The sequence below is a fragment of the Peromyscus californicus genome, unplaced genomic scaffold (genome assembly GCF_007827085.1).
Source record: "Peromyscus californicus insignis strain IS unplaced genomic scaffold, ASM782708v3 Scaffold_6__1_contigs__length_162567912, whole genome shotgun sequence".
Lineage (NCBI taxonomy): Eukaryota > Metazoa > Chordata > Mammalia > Rodentia > Cricetidae > Peromyscus > Peromyscus californicus.
The window spans coordinates 51,652,598-51,669,517 of record NW_026294584.1 but is presented as its reverse complement, the minus strand read 5'-3'; the positions used below and the strand labels follow the sequence as shown (position 1 = coordinate 51,669,517).

Below are 16,920 nucleotides of genomic sequence, written 5' to 3'. Positions count from 1 at the left end.
TGCAACTGAACTGTGGGTGGAAAGGACATGCCTAATCTACATTAGCTGCTGAGCCTCCTTGCTGAAGCAGTTGTACCATTTCAGTCCTGCTGGCAGTTCCAGTTGTTCGTCGTCTCCACTAGCACTGCTGTCTTTTTCCTGTGGTCATTCCAGTGGGTACGCAGTGTGCCTTATGACTGATGATGACCTTGGGCACTTGGTGTGTGCATACACTGGTGATCACTTCCTTTGTGTGATTCTGATAATGTTCAGAGATCAAATCTTGAGAAATCTTGCTTAAAATACCCATGTATGGGGGCTGGAGAGATGGCTCAGGTTAAGAGCACTGGCTGCTCTTCCAGAGGTCCTGAGTTCAATTCCAAGCAACCACATGGTGGCCCACAATCATCTATAATGGGATCTGGTGCCCTTTTCTGGTGTGCAGCTGTACATGCAGCCAGAATACTGTATATATAATAAATAAGTCTTTAAAAAAAAAAAGTTCAGCCGGGTGGAGGTGGCGCACGCCTTTAATCCCAGCACTCGGGAGGCAGAGCCAGGCGGATCTCTGTGAGTTCGAGGCCAGCCTGGGCTACCAAGTGAGTTCCAGGAGAGGTGCAAAGCTACACGGAGAAACCCTGTCTCGAAAAACCAAAAAAAAAAATAATAATAATAATTGCAATTCTTCTGCCTCCCACGTGTGGATTACAGGCATAAGCCATCATGCCCAACTAGTAAACAATTTCTTTAGATCTAATTAGACTATAAATATGGTTACTGGCTAATTTTGGTTCCTGTCCTGGATCTCTCTCTGTAGACCAGACTGGCCTCGAACTCAGAGATATCTGCCTGGCTCTACCTACCGAGTGCTAGAATTAAAGGTGTGCGCCATCACAAACCTTGCCTAAGGTTCAAAAGCTGCCCAGGCTGGTTGGTATTCACCTTGAAATCCTCCTGCCTTGGACTCCCAACTAGCTTGGATTATGGGAGTGGTCCCAGCTTCTGGCATCTCACATCTTGTCCCATATTCTGGATCTTTGTTTAACTGATCGGGTCTGCCCCAATGTCTGGCTTTCAGCCTAACTCCTATTACACTAGCTATTGAAATTAGGCTGATCCTCAGACATGGTTGTAGTAGCCAAGCAACCAGCTCATTTGCTGCTACATCTTGAGAACATGCAGACAAGGCAAAGCTCAAACATCTCTGGCCCTGGCATTGCTCACTGATAGAGCTAACTCTACCAACGAAAGGCTTTTCTCTAAGCCCTCACCACCTGTTTTAATTTCCAAAGACAACTACTGTCTCAAACAACAGGTGAAAGAAGAAAAACATTCAAGAGACTTTGTATCATCTCACTAGTATCCTAAGCAATACTTTCACCAGGTGTGGTGGTACATGGCTATAATCCTTAATTTTGAGCAGTAAAGACTAGAGAACCAGGAGTTCAGGGTCATCTCTGACTATACAATGAGTTGGAGGTCAGCCTGGCCTCAAAAGATGGGGAGAAGAACCTGGATCAGGTAAGAAGGCACTTGCTTTTTGTTTTGTTTTTCGAGACAGGGTTTCTCTGTGTAGCTTTGGAGCCCGTCCTGGAACTCACTCTGTAGCCCAGGTTGGCCTCGAACTCACAGAGATCCGCCTGCCTCTGCCTCCCGAGTGCTGGGATTAAAAGCGTGCGCCACCACCGCCCAGCTGGCACTTGCTTTTTAAATTTAAGTGCATGAGAACCTAAGCTCAACCCCCAGCAAAAAGTCAGGCATGGTAGTTCATGCTTGTAATTCCTGTGCTGTGATACAAAGGGCTCACTGTCCAGAAAATCTAACCTAATTTGTGAGCTCCAGGTCAATAAGACCCTGCCTCAAAGGAGATTACAGCATTCCTCTAAATTATACCCTTAAAAAAAGAAAAAGGGGCTGGAGAGATGGCTCAGAGGTTAAGAGCACTGACTGCTCTTCCAGAGGTCCTGAGTTCAATTCCCAGCAACCACATGATGGCTCACAACCATCTGTAATGAGATCTGGTGCCCTCTTCTGGCCTGCAGACAGACATACATGCAGACAGAACATTGTATACTAAATAAATAAATCTTACAAAAAAAAAAAAAAAAAGAAAAAGAAAAAGAAAAAAAACAGGCAGAATCAAATCGCGATGCAAATGGCTTTAAGTTCTCAAGCTTATCTCAAACTGGACTTGAACCTGTGACAACCCCTCCTGCCTCAGCCCCCCAGTGCTGGGATTATAAACAAGTGGAAACCTTCATACTCAGCTTGTTTTGAAAATAAATAAATTAAGGCAATTTAGCAATGTTATAGCACATAAGACCCTGACGGGGGGGGGGGGGGGGGGGTGATTTAAGAAACAAGAGCAGCTGATTACCAGATGGAGGGATGTGTTTCAATAGTTTGTAAGTTTACCCTCAACAGCAGATTGTCTACCTCAGCAAGCTGTATTTTTTTTTCAGCTGTGAAATATTTTTATTACTGTTTTTCAAGACAGGGTTTCTCTGTGTAGTCCTGACTGTCCTGAAACTTGAGCTGTAGACCAGGATGGCCTCAAACACACAGATCTGCTGCCTCTGCCTCTCTTGTAATGGGATTAAAGGCATTTGATACCATGCCTGCTTCTTAGAATTTAAAACACTATTTCTAATTCTCACCATCTACAATCCAGGGCTAAACCTAAAGTACATGTAAGGATTTATGAAAAATAGTGTAGACCACTGGGATGCAATACAGATAAATAAAGCATTCCTGGCAACCACAAAACTGGGCCTCAATGAAGACAGGTCTCTCTCAAGATTTACTTATGTATACAGTGTTCTGCCTGCATGTATCCCCACAGGCCAGAAGAGGGCACCTGAATACATTATAGATGGTAGTGAGCCACCATGTGGTTGCTAGGAACTGAACTCATGACCTCTGGAAGAGTAGCCAGTGCTCTTAACATCTGAGCCATCTCTTCAGCCCCTGAAGTCCTTTGATTAAACTACATAACCTTGTAGAAGGAAATACAGCTGCGAAGCGTTCACTTGATAAATTGGAAACTTCAGTACCCCCCTATCTGATCTTAAACTTGTGATCCCCGTGCCTCAGCCTCACAAGTGCTTAAGCACTGGGACAACAGGCATATTCCACCATGCTTTTGTTCCTTTCTGCTGTTAAAAAAAAAAAAAAGTTTAAGCCACACCTGGTGGATTGTGTCTATATAGTTCCAACACTTAGGAGGTTGAGGCAGAAGTTTGCAATTCAAGGCCAGCCAAGAATACCTAGCAACATCTCATCTCTAAAACTCAGAACAATCTAGTATCACATAGATGGGCACAAAGGGCCAAATTACTATCACCAAATTTTGGGAACTGCCCTGCCTCCAAAAAAGGTTTTTGAAAAGCGATCTAAACTGGGTTTGGTTGTACACATCTATAATCTTGGCACTGAGGCAAAGGCACAGGGTCAGGAGTTTAAGGTCAGTCTCAGCTACAGAGTGAATTCTAGGTCAGCTCGGACTACATGAGACCATACCCTTAGGCCGCAAAAAGTGATCTTATATATACAATTTTACTAGTTAATATATTATTGTTTCTCCTATATTCTAGAAGGACAAAAGGTATTTGTTAACTACTAGGTAATTATTAGTAGGCAATTAGCTCTTTAATGCAGAAACTGTTGGTTTCATCATATTGGTTACATATTGATTTTATTCAGGCTTGTCAATTAAGAAATACAAACAAGAGACTCTTAGTTACTTCTACAGGTCCAATCTTTCCTTACAGAAGCTGTTAAACACAGCTCTGAAGTAGTGGAGTATAGTCAGCAAGAGAATTGGGTGGAGCAACAGTTCATTGAAATCCACAATTCTGTATTTCCTTCCTTTGGTGCCTTGTACAGTAAGGCACTGTTAAGGATGTTACAGAATAGAGGAAAATACCACAGCAAACAGTTCTAGTGACAACTTACTAAACAAGTTACAATGTAATGATGGTGGTGATGATTGTTTCTTCTCATTTTATTATTAATTTTTACAATAAGAGTATAGATAGCCTTTATACTCCACACTCACACACAAAATAAAACAAGTGCTTATTATGAAACAGTCCCTGCCCCATCCCCCTCAATATACTGAACATAGCAATTTAGTAGAACAGAAAAATCAAGACAAGTCTGATTTCAAATTTTCAATAAAAAAGCAAAAGTAATGAAACAGCTGTTCAACTTCCCACTCTTCATCGGCCCAAACCAAAGAGCCCTGTGTAAGTTTCTCCAGCACACAATCCAGTAGAAATGCTCAACTGTAATCAACTAGTAACTGAGGTGACCAGAACCTTAGAACACAAGTTATATTGCTTCCCTGCCCCCTTTTCTCTTACAGTTGGAGGCACAGGTATCAGGAGATACAAAAGTCACAGGAAGAAGAATTATAAAGAAAAATTCCCCAAAGCTGCTGTTTGGAATACAAAGGAAGACAGTATTTTACAAATGTTCAAAAACTGCAAGCATTAACACAACTCATTCACTATCACTCCTACTTGAAAGACGAGAGATCAGTGTCTTATTATATAAAACTGTACTGTACGTTCAGAATTGTAGTATAGGTTCACCAGAAACTATGGATGTAGTTTAGGCTTTATCAAGGAAAACAGGTTCAGTTCAGATCATTAGATACTAAATATGTATTTTATCTAGCCTGGGTCAGTATCTAGAACTGTCACCCTGAAGGACTGTAAACTAGACAACAGCACGTTAGCTCCACAGGAAGCTTAAGGACTGAAGGTATATACAGAGCTAATTAGATCTCCCCTGCTTCCCGCTCTTCAGAGCTCCTCCTGTCTTCTGATCTGCCATTAGCGCTCTCATAGGACCGCTTCTTATCTTTTCGATCTCGGTCACGAGGTGATCTGTCTCTTGAACTCCTGTCTCTGTCACGGGATGCTAAGTCTTGGTCTCTGAATCTTTCTTTTGAGGATCTGAAAAATATTAATTTAAGGAGCAAAATATGTTGGGACACCCAAAATCCAATGAAAGAATAGGATCAATATTAAGTTTCTGATAGCTGAAGAAATAGATTAGAACACATCTGAGAAGAGTGTCTGACAGAAAAAAGCACTGCAATAGCAGGGGGGGGGGGGGGGGGGGGGGCACCAAAACAAGATTGGTGGCAACAAAGAGATACAGGTAAAAAGCCTAAACTAAACATGACCTATAAATAGTCTTAGTACATTGGAGATAACCATGAAGTTTCTCCAATTAATAAAGAGATATTTAATATAAAAATAATGTATAGGTAATATTTAGCTTTTAAAAGTGAAAAGTATCAGATTCCAAATTGGATGGAAATCAATGAATTAGTACAGAGGTCTTATCCTTTGGGCCAAATGGGCTGACAATAAGGATTTGAAGTGTTGTAAATCACACACAATCTCAGGATGTAAGAGTCTTTCTTTTCTATCGACTTTTAAACTAAAAATGCAGAACCATCCATAGCTTGCTGGCTGTACAAAAACAGGCGCCAGCCACATTTGTTCTATAGGCAGCACTTTGCAAACCTAGGTAACAGAATTACTCAATACTATGGCTTTAAATAACCATTTGCTAATCTAAAAATTTGCTTTACTTGAGTGAATTCATTAAAACCAAAATGGAAGGTATCAAAAACTGATTATACCATAATAAAATACTAACTGCTCCTAATACTACTATCTCCATTCTCATACCCATCTTCAAAAAAAGGTACATAAACAAAACACCCTCATATCAGAAATGCAAATTGAAAAAAACCCAACAAAACCCAAAGACATTACATAGGATCTCACTATATTGGTTAGCATAGAATATACACTTTCAACACCTATAATGAATTAACAACAAATATTACATTTATTTTGTTCTTTACAGGTGATACAGAATGTTTATACATAATTTATCTCAACCAAGGTTTAAAATTATGATCAGAGGCACTGCCAAGTCCTACATAATACTTTTTTTTTGTTAAGAGTTGGGAGTTTAAAAATGCTACTAGCCCTGAAAAAGCAATACTTTCAGAAAAACATAAGGCAAGATAAAAATACTACTGTAACCAGTTTTAAAAATATAGATAAGGAGAACATTGTAGTTTAGATATAAAACAGTTCAAAAGGCTCATGTACTGTTGACTTGAAACTGGTGGGTGGTGCTACAGAAAACTGATGAGGTCATGAAGATGATACAATCAATGAATTAACCCACTCTAAGTTCATAACTAACCAGCCATTATGCGGTGGATTCTGGCAGGACGAAACAAGTCAAAAGAGGAAAATCTTACTCTATCTTGTGCCTAACACCTTGTTCTCTATTTCTTCTGCCAAAAGGTGAACCACTTTACTCCATTACAGGCTCCCTGCCCTGGCATTCTGGTTCACCAGGCATGGGCCCAGAAGCAATTCAAAAGTGGCCATGAACTGAAATCTCAGAAAATGTGAGCTAAAAAATTCCTTCCTTTCATAAATTGTTTTCAAGTGCTTTATCATAATACAAAGATATGGTAACACAGATGATTAAAATAAAAGTTTGAAAAATTAACACCAACTTAGAGCATACTACTTGAGATTTTATAAGCCTTTTTTCCCTTTTGTTTTGTTTTCTGAGTCAAGGTCTTTCTCCCTAGCCCAAACTGGCCTTAATTTTTGGCAAGCCTCCTGACTCAGCCCTAGAGTCTTACTTAGCATTACAGGAGCTCTTGCTTAATAAGCATTTAAAAAATAATATGCTTAAAAGACATAAAAGTCACATTCCAAGTCTACACAAGCCATCTCCAAAGCCTCTATTAATGATGATAGAAATGATCAATAGGATGCTGGCAAGTTCCTGAGGTCAGTGACAGTAACTGAAAAATAAAGACATGAATTCATGTTTGTACAAGATCACAAATACTCTACATGCAGAGTTTCTTATGTGTTGCTAATGAAAGCCTAATAAGCCAAATATTCCTATTAACTATTTAATGAAAGAGACAAACAACAGGATATAATTAAATTATTGGGCAAAGACTACCTGACAGAACACCCCAAAAAGCACAAGGATGCTGAAGGTCTTCACTGACCTGTGGGAACTGTTGCCAAGACAAGGTTCATATAGATAACTCACTTGTAGCAGAGACCAGTACTTCACAGCAAGGGCAAGAAAACAGCAAAATGTCAAGACTTTTTAATGGACTCTCTTTACCATCAAAAACTAAACTCACATATATACCAATAATTTGATGTTTTATATATATGAAACAACAATAACTACTTGCTTTTTTGTTAAAAACAATGTTGTTTTAAAAGTAATTTGAATTCCAAGATATGAAATACTCTTGAAAAAGCAAAATTTTAATAGTTTTACAAAAATAATCCTCTTTTGAACATGCTGAGTATGGTGGGAAGTTTTCCTATATAAATAAACTTCTCAAGTACAGGAAGCATCAAGATGACACAATGATAGGACACTACTCCCCACCCATCCCTCCCATTTCCACCACCAATAGACATGTAAGATAAACACCAGAAAAATGACAGCTGGGCAGGTCAACACAGAATCATCTAGATCCTTTTCCACCTAGCCACACAATTCTCAGATTAGTGTGCAGATTTCAAATCATCAAGATCATTAAGAAAATGTTTATTTCTGAACACTGCACTGAGGACAGCCTCTAAATTCCAGTTTCAAAATGTGAGAAAGAGACCTATAGGTATTTTCCTACTTGTTTAATTACAACCATTTATTCAAGACTGAACCATTATCTGAAACCATTTTTAAAAATCATTATGAAATTTTCACTATCTAGATTTATATAATTTGCCCTATGATATCCAGTTTAGCACTTTATAATCTGTGGTCAAGTATGTTCCCACACAGAAAACGCCTTAGAGCAACATGAATATAGTTGTTTACATACACTATTATTTCTTTGCTACTTTTAAAACTAAGCCTAGCACAGAGGAAAGTTATCTAATTCTTAAAGCCAGGCACAGTGTTATACACCTATAATCCCAGCACTCAAGAGGAAGCTGAGAAAAAAGGATTATGAATCTGAGGCCAGTTTGGGCTACATAAGACCTTGTCTCCCCCGACCATTCCCCCCAAATCATCCCTCCCCCCACAAATAAACTAGTTAGAATCACTTCAAGGGCTACTTAGAAGAAGGACAGAAAGATATCAAATAAAATATTGATTGGAAGCCTATTAAGAAAGTGAGCTTGTGATTTCAGAGAATGGGTAATTCAGCCTAAAACAAAGATTCTGCCAGCTTTCTGTGGATTCAACCATGAACTTTATGTGGAGTAGCCACAGAAAGCCTAGGACTAGTAACTAGGCACACTCCAAGTGTTTCTCCTACATGAACCTAAGCATGGTTGTTGAGGGAAAAAGTAATTTTAAGTATAATTTATGTTCCATAGGATTATCATGTGACCTGAGTTTTGGGAGTTTAACAGCTCCACTACATTCTAACCCTTAGTCTGCTCTCATTGCATATTTTGAGGTTTCCTGCTATACTAAGAAGTGCTGTAGCTTCTCAAAACTCAGAATCTTCCCATCACACTAAAGATGAACACAAAAATGTATGTTTTATACTGCAGATTAAACAACATAGTAGAATATGTTTGCTCTTTAGAAGTGCACCAGCTCCAAGTTTGGAAAACAGGCAAACAAAGCTAAATAATTCTTTTAATGAAAGGACTTCACAGAGTCCCTAATTTGTTAATACATATTGAAAAACAAACAAACAAACAAAAATCCCCAAAACCTCATGAGTACCTAAAATTATTTGCCTGTAAAGTAGGTTTATCAGCATCCCTCCCACCTCCCCAACATCCCAAGTAAAGAAAAGCAATAACCTCTGCACATACTGGCTCCAATTTCTTACTCTGGCTCACACGGAACTCTGGATGAACTACCCATACAATCAGAAAAAATGCATACACCTACAATTGAGTACATATCAATACCAGGTGCAAGTTTCAAACCAATAATCTAAGCATAAGTAACATAAGTAAACAAAAGGCTAAACATAAAGGTAGCTCCGCATCCTCTGATCGGCACTTCAGTACCTCCTCTTGGATCGCTCTCTGCTCCTATCTCTAGAGCTGTGTCGACTTCTCTGGTGGCTGCGGCTGCGGCTGCGGCTACTGGAACGGGACCTGTGGCGATGTCGTTTCTCCCGAGACTTGGATCGAGTCCTCCTCTTGCGTTCTCGTGACATGGAGCGAGATCGGTGTCTGCGATGCTCTCTGGATCTAGATCTACAAGAAAATAATTTATTTCACTGTTAGTGCTACAAGTTTTTCTTTTAAAAAGAAGCCGGTTTTGTTTTTTTCCTTTTTCAGTGATGTGTGGCCAGGAAATGGTGGTGCATGCCTTTAAACCCAGCACTTGGGAGGCAGAGGCAAGCAGATCTGAGTTCAAGGATAGCCTACAGTCTGATCTACAGAGTGAGTTCCAGGATAGCCAGAGCTACACAGAGAAACCCTGTCTTGAAAAAGCAAACCAAACCAAAAAACAAACAAACAAACAAACAAACAAAGTGATGTATGTACTCATGGGCATATCACAGGACATAAGGAGAGATTAGAGGACAAACTTTTGTTGAGTCTCTCTCCACAATGTGAATCCCAGGAAATGAACTCAGGTTATCAGGCTAGGTGGCAGGGACTTTAACCAGCTGGGCCATCTTGCCAAGACTGCGAAGTTACTCTTCAGTAGCTGTATTTGATTGCAATTCTATTCTAAACAAACTCATGAACAATGCAAATACATTGCTAGTATATTAATGACTAGATACTAGAATTTCAAAATAAAAAAGCTAGAGCACCAATTCCCAGAAGTACCAATACTGTATAAATTTATGTCAGTTAACTAGGGATGTAGTGAAAGGGGGATATAATATGGAAATGATAAAAGGATGGATCATTGAATCTACTTTTAAACAACTACTGATCTCAGATATTTTACATTGGTACGGATCTTTGTATACTGATACAAATTTAGGGTTATTTTTGTCATACTGTATATGTTTCTACTCTTATTTAAAGTACTGTACTTTATGCAGCTCATTTTAAAAGGTTATGTAAAGTTTTGGTCTTTGAAAGCTATTTAGGATATTAAAGAAATACAGGTTAGTAGTTATTCATCTCTAACAATCAAACTTAACCTTATGTTACGAAGTTTTCAAGGTCAAACAGAGATATATTTTAAATAGATGGTCTTCAAACACTGCAAAGATCTGTTTTAGTAACATAAGGCTTTTCACAACAATGAGACACGTCTGCTCCTGGCAGCAGCAATCTACTTCATAAAAAGATGACGAGCGCCAGGCGGTGGTGGCGCACGCCTTTAATCCCAGCACTCGGAGACAGAGGCAGGTGGATCTCTGTGAGTTCGAGGCCAGCCTGGTCTACAGAGTGAAGTCCAGGGAAAGGTGCAAAGCTACACAGAGAAACCTTGTCTCCAAAAAAAAAAAAAAAAAAAAAAGAAAGAAAAGATGATGAGCACTGAAGAACCTCCATAGTTTGCTTTCTTTGTGATGAAAATTGCCTTTGCCTAGACTGCTGACAGTATGCTGTTCAAACTGGACAAGCAGGACACAATAGGAAGCGAATACCAAACTTTGCCAAGACAAAATTCCTGCAGGCCAAAGATGGATGCCTCAATGTTACAGAGGAACCTTGGGTGACTGTACAGGTAGCCAGATGTCTCTGTCATTTCTATAGTTTTGGAAGTTGTTTGCTCTACACTTCCTGTTGACTCAAGTACTATTTTATCCTTTTCGGGTGTCTAATGGAGTTGAAGACAAGATAGTTATAGATTTCTATGTTACCTAATTAAAAAAAACTTACCAAAGAGATGTAAAATATATAGGTTGAGAAACATAAAAGCTTAAGTTGTTTATCTAAAAAGATATTTTAAGATCTAAAAAGATATTTTCAGGATGGCAATACAAGTTATGATTTAAAAAAAATGGTCTAGGTATAAAACTTTGGAACAGATAATTCTTATTTTTTTTTTTTTCCAGAGCTGAGAACCAAACCCAGGGCCTTGCACTCTACCACTGAGCTAAATCCCCAACCCCTGGAACACATAATTCTTAATCTGATAATTGTTCTTATTGGATATAATTTTATTGTGTTAAGAGTTAAAACCTTTCCTTTTCATTTAGACAAAAAGGGGGACATGTGGAATCATCTTTTTGTATACTGTGAAGATGTGTCACTCTGACTGGTTTAATAAAAAGCTATAGCTAGGCAGGATTTCCAGTCACAGAAGACACTGGGAAGAAGGGGCAGAAATAAGGGAACACCGAGGAACTAGGAAAGCAGGATGAGCAGTACATAGGTGAGGTAAACAAGCCTAGGGCAGCACATAGATTAATAGAAATGGGTTAATTTAAGTTATGAGAGCTACCTAAAAACAAGCCTAAGCTATTGGTTAAGCTTTCATAATTAGTAAGTCTCCATGTGGTTATTTGGGCGCTGGCAGGCAGGACAGAAATAAACTCACTACAACTGTTGCTCAGTGATACAAAACTTGCTTAACACCCAAGGGGCTAATAGGATCCACCCCTACTATTAGACAGAAAAAAAAAAAGCTAAATGGATAAAAGGTAGAGAGTGGATCTCAGCACACACCTATAAACTCAGCTAAGGGCAGAGGAAGGAGGGTTGGCTGATAAAACACAAACCCCAGATTCAGACAAGGGCTATAGAAGACAATACCAAAGCCCTCTTCTGACCTTCATACGACACATACATACACACACACTCACACATACACAGGTACAAGCAAAACACATACACACATAAAAATAGTAATAAAAAAAGATTTATCAGGGGAAATTGTGGTGGCACATTGAATTTGAGGCTTGCCAGGGCTACAAACACATAGTGAGAGTCATTTATAAGCTGTATCAGGGGCTGGAGAGATGGCTTAGCTGTTAAGAGCACAGGCTGCTCTTCCAAAGGTCCTTATGAGTTTAATACCCAACAACCAGATGATGGCTCACAACCATCTATAATGGGATCTAATACCCTCGCCTGGCATTCAGGCATACATGTAGACAAAGCATTAATACTTAAAAAAATTTTTTTAAGGCTGTATCATAAATATGAAAGAAAAACAAAGGCAACAATCAGTATTACCACTTCACGTCAATTTTTAGGGTTTTTTTTTTGCATACGTAAGAAATATAGGGGGAGCTAGAAAGATGGCTCAACAATGCATGCTGCTCTTCTACAACTGAGTTCAATTCCCAACATGTACATGAGGAGGCTTACAATCACTTATAATTCTAGTTCCAGGTAACCTAACATGCTCTTCTGGCTGGCTTCCAAGACCATCCCCTCTACACACATGGCATATACTCACAAATAAAAATAAATCTTACAAAACCACCACCACCAAAAAAACCAACCCCTGCCCACCAAAATAAAAAAAACAAAAAACAAAAAAAACAAGGAAAGAAATTAAATGTATTAGATGCATATGAAATAAAGAAGGAATGATAATAAAGAATATTTATGGATAAACCATCCTTTATTTGAATTATATTTTGACCACTGAATTTTTGAATGCCCATAGTAAGTCAAAAATTACAATGTAAACAAACAAATATAATTTGGGCATTTTACCAAAACATGTATGTGTGTGGTGATATATGTGTGTGTTTGTGTGTAATGAGGGTGGACATAGCATGGAAAGAACAGAAACATGTGAGGGAACACAAGATGAAGAAAAGTATACTGTTTGTTTAAAGTCACTTTAAGAGTGAGAGAAGGGCCGGGCGGTGGTGGCGCACACCTTTAATCCCAGCACTCGGGAGGCAGAGCCAGGTGGCTCTCTGTGAGTTCGAGGCCAGTCTGGACTACCAAGTGAGTCCCAGGAAAGGCGCAAAGCTACACAGAGAAACCCTGTCTTGAAAAACAAACAAACAAATAAAAAAAAAAAGTGAGAGAAGGGGTGATGTGGGTGACGCATATTTGTAATCTCAGCATTTAGGTGGAGGAAGTAAGACGACAGTAAGTTCATGGGCAGCCTAGGACACTATAGCACATGTCAAAAATACAAAACAAATAAAAACACCAAAATGTTTTAAGCTGGATTGTGTTGATAATTCTGCAAACAGCTCCTCACAAACTTAAAATTGACAAATCTTATGGCATATAAATTGTACCTCAATAGTATGGTTAAAAATGTTTCAAATTACCATAATGTTATTTTCTCGTAACTTCAAAAGTGTAATAATTGTGTGATAGTTTGTTTTTAAATTAATATTTTAGGGTTTTTTGTTTTTTAATTTGATACAGTCTCACCATGTACCAGGCTGGTCTTGGACTCTCAGAGATCTGCCTGCCTCTGGCTCCCAAGTGCTGAGACTGAAAGTGTAAGCTACCACACCTGGCTACAGAAGAATTTTCATTAAAAAAATAAATAAATAAATTATATATATATATATATATATATATATATAATATATATATATATTATTTCATTTGTATGTGTATGAGTGCTTTGCTTGAATGTCTGTGCACTATATGCATGCCTGATATACACCAAGGTCAAAAGAGAGCACTGGATCCCCAATAGCTGGAATTAGGGACTGCTATGATCTGCCATGTGGTTGCTGGGAATAGAAGCTGGGTCCTCTGCAAGAACAAATGCCCTTAAGAACTGAGTCATCGCTCTATCTCCTATAGAAGAATTTTAAAAGCACTTAGCTCCAGTCTGTATTATAGTCAAATAAAGGTACATATTATACACTTCATGTCTAACCACAATTGAATAGTTTCTTCAACTAAACACAGTTATTTCTCATATAGCCAATGGTGGCCTCAAACTTGCTCTGTGTAGCTGTGGATGACCTTGATTTGAACTCCTGGATCTCCTGCTTCTGCCTCTTGAGCACTGGAATTACAGGCAAATACTGGGGTTATAGGAATGTGCTATGACACCTGGCTTTGAAGAACATGTTTCTAAAAAAGGACATAGGAAGGCTGTCTATCTGTCTGCCCATACATCCATCATGAGAGAAAGGTCAACCTATTTACCTATGTATCTGTCAGTCTGTCTGTCTGTATCTCTCTACCTACCTACCTACCTACCTACCTACCTACCTACCTACCTATCTACCTACCTACCTACCTACCTACCTATCTATCTATCTATCTATCTATCTATCTATCTATCTATCTATCTATCTATCTATCTATCTATTTTTCTATCTATCTCATGAGATGAAAAAGCAACAGGAATGATGGTACATGTCTTAATTGGCACTTGGGAGGGACAGGTAGGCAGACTGCTATGAGTCTGAGATTAATCTTGTCTATATGAGACCAGACAGGGCTACATAGTGACACCCTGTCTCCAAAGTAAAACAGAGATTAGAGAAGTAGCTTAATGATCGAGAGCACTGGCTGCTCTCAAAGAAAACCCAGGTTCAATTCCTAACACCAACATGGTGGCTCACAACCATTTGTAATTCCAGTTCTGGGTGATCTGGACACCCTTTTCTAAACTCCGTGGGTACTAGGCATACACGTGGTACACAAAATAAAAGAAAAATTAAATAAAAATCTACTCAAAAGAAGTTTATCAAATGGTATTTTTAACCACTCATTTTGACCTAGTTAACCTATTTCATCTAATACATAATTTAATGCAACTTTTTAAAATGTCTACATAATAATTATTCATGCAAAATATACTTACTAGGTACCTAGCCCATTGCACCTTTTTAGTTACAAGGGAAAAGGAATAGTAAAATAAAATCAAGTGCCTGAACTGTTGGAGATTATAATCTAGAAACAAGTCTCTAGAGATCTACCTCTAGTAAAGAAATAAGTAAATGGAGAAATGGGTAGGAATAGTTTACATAATGCAGGCAGAAAAGGATTTTCTGACAGGATGGCATTTGAGCAAAGACTGAAAAAGAGAAGAAGCAAATCAGTCACCATAGCGAATAGCATCCAGGTATAAAGTCCTGGAATGAGAGCAAGTTCAACATGTTGAAGGCACAACAGAAGAAACCTGCTTGGCTACAATGAAGTGAGTAAAGAAAAGCAACACTGCAGTTTAACAAACATGAAGATCAGTATTTTATCATTCAAACCAGGAAGCTCTAAGGGGCGTATTACACAAAGTGAGTGGGGGAAGTATTGTGTGACAACAAATATAAACAACTATCTCAGGGTATGCAGAATCACATACATAGACACTCCACTAAGGATACAGTGCCAGATGTGGTGGTACACAGCTGTAATCTCATTGTTAAGGAATATAGAGGTAGGAGGATAATGAATTCAAGCAAGACCCTGCCTGGGAAAACAATTAACTAGGTATGTTGACACATGCCTGTAATCTTCCCTAACAGTGCCAGAAGACAAACTGGAGCCAAGCAGGGCTACACAGTCTTAAAAACAAAACCAAACAAAATCCACACAATAACAACAAAATTGATTGATTTTTTTCAAACTGACTTGAAAGAAGGAAAGAAAGAAAGAAAGGAAGGAAGGAAGGAAGGAAGGAAGGAAGGAAGGAAGGAAGGAAGGAAGGAAGGAAGAAAGAAAGAAAGAAAGAAAGAAAGAAAGAAAGAAAGAAAGAAAGAAAGAAAGAAAGAAAGGAAGGAAGGAAGGAAGAAAGAAAGAAAGAAAGAAAGAAAGAAAGAAAGAAAGAAAGAAAGAAAGAAAGAAAGAAAGAAAGAAAGAAAGAAAGGAAGAAAGGAAGAAAGGAAGGAAAGAAAGAGAAAATAAATCCTGGGCTGGAGAGATGGCTCAGCAGTTAGGAGCACTGGCTGCTCTTCCAGAGGACCTGGTTCAATACCCAGCCTTACATGACAGCTCACAACTGTCTGTAACTCCAAGATCTGACACCCTCACATAGACATACATGCAGGTAAAACACCACATAAAATAAAAATTAAAAAAAAAAAATTCTGTCATATATTTACTGAATTTCTAGAATATTTTTAAAGAAATAGCTCGGCTGTCTGTAGGTGCCATGTCAGGCCGAGAAGGTGGCAAAAGAAGCCTCTGAAACAGTCCAAGAAGCAGGCCAAGGAAAGACAAGAAGATAAGGCTTTCAAGCAGAAACAAAAAGAGCAGAAGACCCCGGGCGGTGGTGCTGGGCGGTGGTGGCGCACGCCTTTAATCCCAGCACTCGGGAGGCAGAGCCAGGTGAATGTCTGTGAGTTCGAGGCCAGCCTGGGCTACAGAGTGAGTTCCAGGAAAGGTGCTAAAGCTACACAGAGAAACCCTGTCTCAAAAAACCAAAAGAGCAGAAGAAACTCAGGGAGCTAAAAGCCAAGACCATGGGGAATGGACCCCTGGCCACAAGTAGAAATAAGAAATCTGGTAAAAAAGAAAGAGATTCCTCATATCTGAGATGATGGTGACCCTCTTCCATTCTTATTTAAACATCTGGATTCCCTGCTATAACATCTTTGCCACCTACAGCAAGAATGAAGTGTTATCCTGGAGCGTGTTAAACATCTGGATTCCCCACTATAACGTCTTTGCCACTTATAGTCAGAATGAAGTGATATCCTGGATCCTGTTGTATACTGTAATAAACTTTTGCAATAAATAAATAAATAATACAAAGGCTCATCGTCTCTAGTGTTCAGCCATTGCTAGCTCAGCTGTATTGTAAAGTAAACCCAGTCTGAAATCCTACTAGAGCCTGGAGTTTCATCTTTGCAGTACTCTGAATTCTGTATCACTCTGAATTAAACTAATTCATTTAAGGGGGGAGGGGGAGAAAAAAAGGAAAAAAAAAAAAGCTCAAATCTGAACTAACAAAAAGTCAATGATAACTTTTTTTTTCTTTCCAAGACAGGGTTTCTCTGTGTAGCGCTGGCTGTTCTGCAACTCACTCTGTAGACCAGGCTGGCCTCGAACTCACAGAGTCACACCTGGCATCTGCCTCCCAAGTGCTGGG

At 38.9% G+C, this 16,920-nt stretch overlaps 1 protein-coding gene across 11 annotated transcripts in view; it reads right to left on the bottom strand.

Annotated features, from left to right (window-relative positions):
* Nucleotides 1–3,656: 3,656 nt before the first annotated feature.
* Nucleotides 3,657–16,920, bottom strand: part of Luc7l2 (LUC7 like 2, pre-mRNA splicing factor) — a 64,134-nt gene continuing 50,870 nt past the window's right edge. For all 11 annotated transcript variants that reach the window (XM_052720903.1, XM_052720904.1, XM_052720909.1 and 8 more), the window contains 2 exons: nt 9,042–9,233; nt 3,657–4,940 (listed from right to left, as the gene is read on the bottom strand). In XM_052720903.1, the coding sequence (XP_052576863.1) occupies nt 4,763–4,940; nt 9,042–9,233 (370 nt within the window). In that variant the 3' untranslated portion in view covers nt 3,657–4,762. The remainder of the gene's footprint in view (nt 4,941–9,041; nt 9,234–16,920) is intronic.